At 33.6% G+C, this 12,849-nt stretch overlaps 1 protein-coding gene across 1 annotated transcript; it reads right to left on the reverse strand.

Annotated features, from left to right (window-relative positions):
- Nucleotides 1-1,502: 1,502 nt before the first annotated feature.
- On the reverse strand, nt 1,503-9,761 carry LOC116118844 (mannosylglycoprotein endo-beta-mannosidase-like). The gene is made up of 11 exons (XM_031404803.1): nt 9,481-9,761; nt 7,859-7,997; nt 7,293-7,520; nt 6,839-6,897; nt 6,478-6,526; nt 5,824-6,054; nt 5,221-5,390; nt 4,925-5,129; nt 3,198-3,866; nt 2,890-3,117; nt 1,503-2,727 (listed from the first exon to the last, which is right to left on the reverse strand). The coding sequence occupies exons 1-11, from the start codon at nt 9,657-9,659 to the stop codon at nt 1,930-1,932; spliced, it is 2,955 nt and encodes a 984-aa protein (XP_031260663.1). The 5' UTR covers nt 9,660-9,761; the 3' UTR covers nt 1,503-1,929.
- Between the last annotated feature and the right edge of the window lie 3,088 nt (nt 9,762-12,849).

Raw genomic sequence — 12,849 nt, forward strand, 5'->3', positions numbered from 1 at the left:
AGAATAATATTATGTAATTGAATATGAGAGTATTATGAGGTAAAATTTAAAAATTTTAAAAAAACGCATAGGTTTGTTAATTTAATTAAACATCTCAATATATAAAAAATTTGTAAAATAATAAAAACACCCCCACCACCCGCAGTGCCAAATTTCGGCCACCACCATAAGAATCTGGCCGAAAAATTATTTAACGACATATACCAGTCAGATCTAGAGGGTATGACATCGATATGACCTTTTTCGGCCAGATCTACGGTCAAATATGGCTGTCGACAATCACAAAAGTCTATCTTTGGTTAACAGCCAAAGCCGTTGTCGATCAACAATGGTCATTTCTTTGGCCGTAACTGAAGGCTAGATCGCTAAATTACCGACCAGTTCTGATCGTGGTGTAGGCCGTTGTAATAGATTCTGACTACCACCAACGTTGATTGTCGAAATCTGACAAGTATGGGTCGGTAAAAGTGTTTTTGTTAATTTTTAAACTTTTTTTTTTTCTGAAGATATTTAATGAAATTAATAAACTTAAGAGGTCTAAAAGTAATTAAAAAAATATAATAATATTTTTTAAATAGTGTACCAAACAATATTTGAGGAATGGGATTCGAAATATAAGTAAAAATATGGAACCAAACGCACCAAAACTTTTACTATTGTTTCAATATAATATTTTTTTTAACCTACGAACTAATTATTAAATTTTTGCATTACCGTACTTTCAATGAAAGAGATTCATGAAATTTTCATAAATGGGAAGATATTGGCTCCTTTTGGTTTATTTTTTTGACACTTTTGAGAAATTTTTTTTTGAAAAAAGTTAAAAAAAAGTTGAATTGGACGGGTATTACGATGTAAGATTTAAAAATTAATAAAATACCCCCTATGTTTGTTTATTTACTAAACACTCCTATAATAAAACATTAAAAGTTAACAAAAGTACTTCCAATCCACCCATTGAATATAGACAGCTAGCCACCACTGCCAGAGGGTGATCGGAGTATTTTTGTAATTTTAAAAAAATATATTTGAAGATGTTTAGTTAAATTAATAAATTTAAGATGTTTAAAAGAAATTAAAAAATATAGAATAATATTTTAGAAATATTGATATTTTACTGTTTAACTTTTTTAGGAATTCTAATAATAGTTTTCCAAAAATGAAACAAAGAAGCCATTATTATTCTAAAATTTGTCAGAAATCTTGTCTCTTCCATAATAAAAAGAAATAGATTTTTGACAAATTCTGAGAGATTCAAAACTAGTTGCTGTATAAGTAAATTCAACATTAACTAGCTTCTCTACTCTTCCTGTATCGCCTACAACATATAACCAATTGTATTTATGTAAAAAACAAAATCATCATTGCATTTGTCCAAGCCAACTTATACACACCTCAACAATCCTCAGGATAGACTAGCGCAATAACTCACCGTCACAACCCCACACTTAAATGGTAAATGCTCAGATAAAAAATCGAAAAATCGAACCTAAGACTACGCATCACAATAATCATATCTTTTCATTCCATTTCTTTAATCAAATAACCGTTCAATAAATATAATATGGATGAATAAATAGAGTAAAAGCAAACAAAAGATCGATCACTTTGATCTTTCAATGTTAAACGCTGTCCATCTGTAAACTTTACTTACAATTGAAACCAAGATAAAATGAAAAACAACTGTTCTAGATATGAGGGCATTTTCTTGAACACAGTGAAACAAATAAATAACAAACTCAAATTTTCCTCCAATTGCCGACGTTATTTTCCCTTATACCAGAGAATTTTCAGTAATAAATATTTCACCAGGAGCAAGAAAGGGCAATTATTCATTTATTTATTTGTATAAAAGTTGAGCCTCAATTCTGAAACCACGGAGAGATCAGATTTTGCAAGCTACAAAAGCAGAGAAGAATTCTTACCAGCTTAGAATATAGTATGTCCAACATGGTAGTTCCAGCCTTGGAGCGTTACTCGAGGGGTGACACCGTGAGGAACCTCAAAAGTGATCTTGATGGGTATCTGTTCACCGGGCACAAGTGAAAAATAGTTGTCTGAGTAATGAACTGGAAGAATTCTTGTGTCTTCGCCTTCCTTGTGTTCTCTACTTGAGGCATGAATGGAAAAATGAAGGAAGAAAGCAACTCCTTCGTCAGTTCCATTCAGTTCAGCAACCTTTAAGTTGTCAGTGTCCTTTGTAAAACGGCTGCATATTCTCCTGAAGAAACCAGCTTCTTGCTTTTCCTCGACTTTACGTGCAGCAGCTTCTGTCGAAGCCATATCAAAATCACCATCAGCAATTATAGGAGCGAAATTATTTTTATATGTCAAATTTTCAGATTCTGTTTTCTTCGATTTGTTCTGCACGTGCATTTCAATTTCATAAGTGGACCCTTCCATAAAAACCTTTGATGTTATCTTGAGGGGTATCTTTCTCTTCCTGTATGGCTCCAACAGCTTGTAATCTCCACCAGGTAGATGCAACCAGTAGAAGTTCCGAGATATAATGCTGTAATCGGACATTTTGTAGAGTTTGAGAAGAAGAAAGTAGACTGGCTTTGGGTTTTTAGACTTGGGATACTTCATCTCGCAAATGGGTACTGTTTTCTTCTGTTGCACAGAAAGCTTATCATTAACTTTGTAATATGGGCATGCTCCTTCTAGATCCCACACTGATGCTTCAATAGCCACGTCAGAGAGTTCTTGTGATGTAGTGTTAACAACCTGTCAAAATAATAAATCAGTATGCATTTCCAACCCATCTTAAATCGACAATGTAGCTGACCCTTGGTGTATTATGGATATGAATAATAAAAAAATTGATTATTCTAAAAATTCAATTTAGAATAATCAACTTTAACTGTAAGTTCTGTAGAGTCTAGTTACCTCAATATAATATGAAGAGAGGTTCAGCTGGACATGAATTGGCTCTGCAGCACATCGAACGCCATAGAATCCAGCATTTTGGTCATGGAGATGATCATAAAACTGACCTCTAAGACCTGTCCATGGATTCTGAGTCTTCCAAATCAAGAAACCAGTGTATTTGCTCCACATGCGAGAAGTCCAGCCCTCCAGTAGAGCTCTATATTGAATGTAGTTGACAAGTTGAGCCTGTGAAGGTCGTTCCAGACAAGTAAGTGGCATAACCATAAGGTAAAAGTAACTTGAATAAATGAAGATTTCTATAATACCTTCAAACAAAAATCATCGAGGTCCTTTGGCAATCCATACAGTTCAATCTGATCATGAACCTTGCCTGGTTTTGAATAAGGAATGTATTTATGGTATGTCCAAGTAGGGTTTGGAACTTCTTCTATGTAACCATCAGAATTCTTTTTAAACACTGGAATTTGCCATCCTTCTGGAGGCATGGTTGCTCTGATGGTGGCTGCAACTGGGATTCCCACACTACCAACCTCAGGATTGAATCCATACTGGTAAAAACTATCCTTAAAAAAGTCTTCAGGATATTGGATTTCATAAGGACCATCAGTCCAGTTCCCCTTTCCATCTGCAAAGCCATCCCACATAGATCCCCGGACATAAATGCGGGTACCATCAAGATATTGGCTAGGATCACTGGCTGCCAGGGGCAAATCTGGCATAGAATTCTCAGTTTCACCGGAACTCTCAAAATAAGGATGGAGTTTCAGGTCATTCTTTAAAGCATCATTGAGGTCTTTTGGTGGAACCTGTTCATTTCCACCCACCCAGAGTGCAAGACTGGCATGGTTCCTGAGAAGCTTGACAGTATCTCTTGCACATAGCATAAATAGGTCATGATCAAGGGGACCATTTGGGTTTGATACTGGGATACCTCTTCCATCCACATCTCCGGTAATCCAAAACTCTTGCCAGACCTACATAAATTAAATCCTATAGATGGTTAAATTCATCCACAAAGATTTTGTTGCCCGTTACCTTTGAATACATTGGTCCAGCTATCCAGGACTAGATATTTATTACAATCTATAAAATAAAGTATTGACATTGAGTAATGCTACACTTACATCACTCTTTTAGACAATTTTCATTACATCATGATGTGATATATGTCACAACCACACAAATTTTTAATTATTTTGAATTTTTAATATTATAATAGAATTTATTTTGTTGTAGCATATGCCACATCATGATGTTTACAAAATGGTGTAAAAAAATGATGTAAGTGTAACATTACTCATTTACATTTATCCCCAAAAGAGGGACAAGGAAAAGAAGTAACTCCTGATAAAATTCTTAACAGATGTGAGACTTCATCTCCAGCATTTTTCTTTCAGTCATACTAATTAAGAAATTCCCCTTACTAATTATAAATTAGATTATAGGTAACAGTAGATAACTCACATCAATGTTCTCAATTTAATTTCATAGTGGCAATGACCATCAATGCATTAATTTCAGAGATCAATATATCATCCAGCTCATAAAATTCCAAGCATCAAAACATTCTCAATTACTTTATATATTTTATAAATTAAAGAAAAATAAGCCTCTTCTTTCACTGTCCTAACCAGGAAAGATTCCATAAATATAGAAGAGAGCATTCTTTATTTTTAGAACTCTTGACAGAAGTATTCTATCACAAGACAGCTGGTTCCCTACCAAAACAATTCCAATGATATTGTGCCCTTGGCAATCCCCATGGTTTGGCCCCTGCTACCCTACCCTAATAAAAGAGTCAACCACCCTCCTTATTTGTGCAGCAGGGCTTCACTGACAAGCACTTTTGCATTTTGGTCAATCCACATGGATCTCAACAGAAATCCTGGGATAAAGGTGAACTAACAATTCTACTACTCATCAACTTAGATACTGCAGAAGTTGATCAAACTTTACCCAAATCGTCCCCACCCTAATCCACACAAACAAAAAGACAAGCAAATATTTCACAGAGAGGGACAGCATATCTTACCAGCAATCCATAAATATCACAATAATGATAAAACTCCGGCCTCTCAGCCAAGCCTCCAGCCCAACAACGGATCATGTTTAGATTCATATCTGCATGGAACTTGATGTCTGTTCTATAACGTTCTTTAGAAAGCCGTAGTAACCCATCTGACAAAATCCAATTACCACCACGAATAAATATAGGCTGCCCATTGACCTTGAACAACCTGTCAAGAAGAGAAGTGCAGTTTAGAAAACGTGTATAGACAGTTAACATCAGAAGTACATCCATTGACGAGATTGCAGAATAAACTATACCTTCCACCTGTGGCATTATCAATGTAGGACTCTATTTTGCGGAACCCAAATAGATGGCTCCATGAATCAGATTTTCCATATCCCTTTACCTCAACACTAATCTGAACATTGTATAATGCTTGCTTTCCCATGCCATTTGGCCACCATAAATTGGGCTTGTAGAAAAACAGCTGCCAATTCACATTGTTAGCACATGAAGACTATTGGCTTCCTGATTACATAAATGAAAGTTAGTGGAACCTGAGAAAAGTGGAGGCTCCAAACAGTTGAGTATTCATTTATTATACACATTCTAATTTCTAATGAAAATTTTATGCATAAAATTAAAAGGTTGGTAATCATGTTTTCATACCTTAAAAAATCAATAAAGAAAGAACGCAGTAAAAGTTCAACAAAAGCATGCTGTAACATTCTTGTAGCTCAGTCTGGCTTCTTCATTTGCTCACAAGTTTTCTACATGCCTACTTATTCGCTCTATGTGAAACGGGCACATTCTCTTGTATAAACTTCATCTAAGATTGAAAATTACCTTTACGGTGGCAAAGAGACATAACAAAACCCTTTCATACACTAAGCTCGACAAAGTCACATAAGAACACTGACCTGAGGAAAAGTATACTGTACACGTGCTCCAGGATGGATCAACATATGTTGAGTCTGAAGATGCTCCACTAAGCAAACATCTCCTTCCAGTTCTGTGGTCACTTGGATGTTCAAGGAACACTCAGCAACCCATTTGCTTCTGTTCTCAAATTCAGTTGTGGCATGCAGATAGACCCTTTTGTAATTGTCAAAAAATGACGAAACCAAGTGGGGATCGATTATTTTCACAGGCTGCAGCAAATGGTAATGCATCAGTGAACTAGATCAAATACTGTTATTTCTGATTCAAATAATCGAAGCACCAACAGCACTTGATAACTTTACTTTTACATAACTGCATAAAAAAATTGTGCAATTTTTTTGCAGGGAACTATGTTAAGATATGATGAATATTGAGTATAATTTTCTTTAAACAAATATAATTAGGATCAGTAATAGTTATTTGTTTCCTTCCAGTACCCCACTGAAATCAGATTTCAAAAATCTTTAGCCAATCTAAGAAATGCTTAGATAGATGAGATTGACAACATTTCATTTTAAGTCCATACAAATAACATCATAACAAAAAAAAGAAAAGTTGAATGCTATAAAGGCAAGCATTATAATTGACGACAATAATTAAGAAAGGAACTTAAATATTATTATAAGACTCACCCCTGTGACAGAAATTGACACTTCATCCCATATGCCGGTATTCCTATCCCTGGAAGATCAGTTCCGTTAGGTATCAAAATTTTATTTATTTCAGCTTTAATTTATCCTTACAACCATAACATGCAAATAAAAAAATATGAGAAATATTTTTTCAGAAAAAAATTTAAGAGAGAGAGGGGACTAAATTACACTAGAGGATCTATGTATACTTTTAATGCTTTAGACTGAAGTTTTAGAATGAAAAAAAAAATATGTAGTTTTTGGATCAGTACATCACCTTATGGAAACATAATACATAACAGAAACAAGAAGTATCAAATCAGAAATCACACTCTTTAGTCTCAAAGTACAGAACTGTTACCTTATTGGAGCCATCCAATCCCAGCCCTCCACGTATTGTGTTGCAACATCTTTTCCAATCTAACAAAGAAATGATTGACAAAAACCTTTTCAGTCATCTATCTTAATTGGGAAGTAGTCTTTTTGTATATTTTTGTTCTCTTTTGCTTTATATGAATTGACATTGATTTTGCAGTCATAGGTTAAGAGTTGTTCAGCGTACAGATTGTAGAGTTCCTTTTAATTTTCACCAAGGATGTTCCCAGTTTTGTTGGAGACCTTGTTCACTTTTTATACCTCATTTTATTCAATACAAACCTTCAATGTTTTTTTATCCAAAAAAAAAAAAAAACAAAAGAAAGAAAGAGAAAATGACATTTGCGCATTACACTCATATTTCATTATGAAACACTAAGTTATAACCTGAATTGTCTGAGATCAAATATACAGCTATGATTCTGCAAAAAGATGATTACCTCATGATCCCCACCTTGCCCACCCTCAGGAGGAATTCGCCCAGGATGATCAGGAGGGTGTATAAGAACAGCTAGCAAGTTTTGACCATCAGGATGCAAAATATCAGTAACATCAAGAGAATGTCTTCTAAACATTCCTTTTGGGAGAACCTTTTTGTGACCATTTAAGTATAGTTCACCCGAGTAGTTTATTGCACGAAAATTCAGATCCAACTGCTGTTCCCCTAACTACAAAAAGCCGGCTAGAAACAATCACTTACAGAAGAAAAATGAAGATGAAAATATTTAGAACTATAGCAAAGTCTGAGAAAGTATGTCTCAGTTGAAATGTTAAAATCACACAGCAATTCGTTAATTATATAACTAAGGTAGTATGTTACTTCAACTTTGACTCAAAATCAGAGACATCATTACATTTAATTTTTAAATAAAAAGTATTGGTGAAAGCGTTATAACAAGTAAAAATTTTCGGGCATACGAACAATAAACAAAATTATACTATTCAATGAAATAATTCACAATACTCTCTAAAAGTTTAGTAAATCATATGTCTAAGCAATACATACCAGCTTACACTGAAAAGTTGTAAAAAACCAGAAAGTGTAAAATTCCCTTCCAGAATCGGCTATATCTACAATCGTCTCATTCTCCAATCCATAAAAAGGATCGGGCACAACTTTATTCTTTACAAGGGTTCCCAAAACACTGCCAATGAGATCATTGTTAGCTGTGGTAAGTAAACTATTGCCATGTATATAATAAATAAACTCAGGCTAAGATGTGAAACCAGAGACAAATGAATATCATGAGCAAGAAAACCAATAATCCATATTTCATGTTTGCAAGCACGTCATGGTACCAGCTAGCTTAGCTAGTGAGATTTATTTTAGTGGTATAACTGCAAGGGTTTTGGGGATCCAATCTTGCTCTCCATAAGGTTCCTGTTTCTTTCAATGGCTTTTAAAAATAGAAAATTTCCAAAGTTCTTCTACATATATCAAAATTCTTCCCCTGGTCTTGCAAGCTTTCAAGCACCATACCGTATGTTGTCCAGCCTAACGACAGTATGATCTAGCAGATAGTACTCCACAATATGCTAGGAAGTTTAATGCATCGAGGGATACCTTTGTTAGTGCGACCAATTATTTGCATAGTGTTGTAAATGTTTTAAAATATAGAAATTTTCAAAAAATAAATAAAAAGTAAACACTTCAAATGTAGTGATATTGGCTAAAAACCAGTTTTAAAATCTCAGCTGATATTGATTCCACCAGAAATTAGAAGTTAGACAGTAAATCTAACAAGAAACATATTCATCCAATGTAATATCAAAATAATTATCACAAAATCAGAATTATCAATACTAAAAAAGAAACTTTTCATTAACCTTTCCCCTTTTTCACCAAACTTGGCAAACCCCCTAGTTTGAAAGTCAGAAAAACTCCCTAGAGTCTTCATGAGCCCCAAAAATTGTCAGAGATCTTCCCAAAGTTTCGTATATGTTCTAAGAAATCTTCTCTTTTCAAATTAAGGGGGTTTAACTGCAATTATACCAAACTTTAGGAGAGGTCAATGAAATTTTAACCCGCTAAAGACTTTAAGATTAGATTACTTTTATCATCATCATCACCTTACCCCTCTAAAGATATCATTCAAATTAAGTGACACAAAACGAAAAAAAAAATGTTGAACTAGTTATCAAACTTTTCCACTTGTGCATCAGAATTCTCCATGTTTCTACTTAAATTGCAATATAGTACTAAAAGATTAAAGAACTATCAGCCAACCATATGCAACATCCACACGTGTGCAACACAATTATCTAATTATTAAATTTCTACTCGCCATTTTAATATTGCACGAAGAAAAAGGGAAATTAAAGAATGATCAACTGAACAAGCTAAGTCAACGGAGTCGATTAAACAAATCAAACAGAACATCAATTGAAACGATTAATGAATGTCATTCAAATTAAAATGACACAGTATACTAAAATATAAATCCTTGATATCAAACTTTCACACGTGCCAATTTCTATTAAAATCTTCAACATTGCAGCAAAAAAGAATTAAAGCATATGATCAGGCAAACAAGCAGAACCAAAGTCAATGAAAGCTTCAACGCGGAAACGACAATTCGTATAAACCGAATCAAAGTTAAGCAAACAAAATGTGACAGAGTATATTACGTTCCGGGGACAGCGGCCTCCATCCACGGCGCGGTGGACTTTGTCGGCGGGTGAGTAGTGGTGAGCTGAGTGCCGGTGAGCTGAATCTCGCTCGATCTGGCGGCGAGCCATCCGGAATCAAGCTTAGTTTTACCAATCTCCGCCGTCAAGACTCGTCTCATCGACTCGGTGGAGTCCATGAGAGAAATGAAATGACTTTGCTGAATGCTGTCGCGAGAATCGCGAAGAACCTGTTGTTTATGGTCTTATTGAGTTGACTCAGTTGGGTAAAAAGACAGCGATCGATCACTTATCATTTAAAACTATAAAAATTGGATTTGCCTTTGTTTTCGTCACGCGCCTTCTGTCCGTTGAGACGGCTATTTCAAGTAAATACTTTTTTTTTTTTAATACAAAAATAAAATAAAACAAAACACAAAATCCCTTTTGCCTTTTTACTTTTGTACTTGAGTTCAATTTCGGAGTAAATAAGAAAAAAAAAATAATGAAAAACGTTTTTATATCATATTATCTGTAAATTAAATGTAGCATATCATATTTTCATTGATGTTTATCCACAAATTCTTTATAAAAAATAACTATAATCTAAATCCTCTGATGTATATCCTTACCAATAAACCCCCTATGGTTTTGGATACTGTTATCAACCCCTTGTCATTTATTAAACGTTAGTACGTCACCATTAGGGGTGTTAAAAAAAATACAGAAATTGAACCGAACTGAAGTTACTGAACCAATAACCAACTGGTTTTCTAGTTATCCAAAAAACCAATTCGGTTTTGGTTCAAAGAAATACAAAAATCAATTTTCTAATTCGATTACCAGTTTATAAGAATATGAGAATCGGTTAACTGAAACAAGTTTTATAAACTGATTTATTATAAAAATATTAAATAAAAAATTATTGTTTATTATAAAAAAAATTAAATTAAAAATATATATAAAATATTAAATTAAAATCGATTCAAACCGTTTAGTCGGGTTTTCCCTTAACTAGTTTGGTTTCAGTTCAGAACAATTCCTGAACCGAAAAATTGGTTCGGTTCACAAAATCGGTTAACCAGTTTTGAACACCCCTAGTTATTACTTCATTGTTAGGGTGTGTTTGTTTAGGGTTAATATCTTATTACTCTAGTAAAGTCATCTTATATTACTAACATTATTATGTTTAGCTATTAAGTAAAAAAATTTATCAATAATCCTCCAATACCATATAGTAATTAGTAATTATTGTAGATTATATAGATGGTCATCTGAATACCACTATTTTCTTATGTATTATAAAATTAGTTACAATTTTACCCCTAACTAATAAAATTTTTGGATAGTTGTTTTGAAAACAATTTGCAAGAATATTTATGGACCATTTTATCCTTATACACAAGATTTTAAGACATTATTACCCTCATACTTCAACCAAATTACTTGAGACTACAACTGGATGTGGCCACCATTGTCGGTCGACATTGCTGGAATGGCACACAACCCGGTCGGATATGGTTAGTTGTGCGCCGATTTGGCCTTTTCTGGCCAAATCTATTCTAGCCTTTTTTTTTTTTTTTTTGCCAGATCCCCGACCATGGATTTGAAAATGTCAGATCAATGCACGATCGACCGACCAGATCCAATTGATCATGCACTGTTCTAGCGATTGTCAATTGAGACCGGTGATGGTGGTTGGAGACTGATAGTTGTCTTGGGTGGTTGGGGTGTTTTGACTCATTTTTAAACTTTTATTGTGGCTAGGGTATTTTAGCAAAATCTCAAATGTAAGGGGTTAAAAATAATCTAAATAATAAAGAATAATAATATTAACAAAGAAAGACAATTTAGCCATCTATATAACATATCTACTAATTTATTCCTCCCAATCAAATATATCAATATAACATTCCTACTAATTTATTCTTATTTAACCAAATATATGAAATATAACATTCTCAATAATCTTAAAAAGTTATTCATCTTCCCATTAATATAACATTCTCAGTAATACAACATTTCATAAATCACACGTCTCCTTATTTTTTAAAGAAAATGGGTAAAAGAGTAAATGGTGTATAACTAAAATAAGAAGGAAAAAAAAAAAAAAAACCCTAAAATATAAAAATAAAGTGTCATCCTAGCCCTTATTTTCTGTTTTGTTTTTGGCCGATAATGAACGGATTTTATGACAGGTGAAGGTGAGTGCCTGAGTGGGGCGGTGGGAGGCGAGTGCCCTTTTTTTGTTTTTTTCTTTTCTGTTTGGCCAATTATAAAAGCAGGAGAAAGAGGGGAGGCTTTTATTTATTTATTAATAGTATTTATGAATTAAAATATTTATATAAGAATAATAGGGGTAAAGATGGTATTTAAACGTCTCATCAGTCAAGTGAATGATTTTGATAACTCTGACAAACGGTAGGGGTTGACAGTAATATCCAGAACCAGAGGGGATTTATAATTTTCGGTACAAATTAGAGGGTGTACATGTTATGCTAATCATCTCTATAAAAAATATTTTTCTTTTAGATCTGTGCCTGACTGCCACTTGAGAGAGAGGATCTATCTTGAAATTATCCACAATGACGTCATACTTTTAAACGAGAAAAAGAAATCTAAAATTTAAAAAAAAAAAAATTAGGATGGCTATAGAAATATGTACTAATAAGAGAATTGTGATTAACTCTATCATAATCAGAACGGATGTACGTGTAATTAAGAATAATCAATAATGTATGTAAAAATACAATAAAATAAAGATAATGAGAGTTTTAAAAATGGTTTGACGAAGATAACTCTGCAGTCTATGTCTACTGTTTTTGTATTTATTGTGAGAGTTTACAATATAATTCTTATGTGAAATTCGTAACCCTTTTTTCGTCGTTTGAGATGGTTTATATACAAGATTTGTACAAAGAAAATAATGAAATTAAAGAGATTACAATTAATATGAATCGCAATTCTAATATTCTCACAATTGGGCTTTGTGATTGTGCAGTGATTACTATTGATATAGTCATTCTTGTAATATCTGGATTTAAAGTAATATAGGGATTAATTGAATGATTACTTGCAACTAGCTTATGTTGGGTCGATCAATCATAGTTATCGAGTTAATTCTGGATTGAGCTTGAAAAAATCACAAACAACGGGAGGATTGAAGAGAAGAAGAAGAAGAGGAAGAAGAGTAAGAGAAAAGTCAAAAAAGGAGAAGGAAAAGTGGAAACTGATGTGGAAAAAACTGGGCGTTGGATACACAGTTCTCACATGCCCGTGACCACATTTTATTGAAGCGTCCCACTAACAAAATTGATCTACTAGGCTTGGGGCGGTACATTGTGAAAGCTCACACAGAAATTAGAGAAGCAAAAGTAAGTGTTCGATGAG

The sequence above is a fragment of the Pistacia vera genome, unplaced genomic scaffold, assembly GCF_008641045.1.
Source record: "Pistacia vera cultivar Batoury unplaced genomic scaffold, PisVer_v2 Contig860, whole genome shotgun sequence".
NCBI lineage: Eukaryota > Viridiplantae > Streptophyta > Magnoliopsida > Sapindales > Anacardiaceae > Pistacia > Pistacia vera.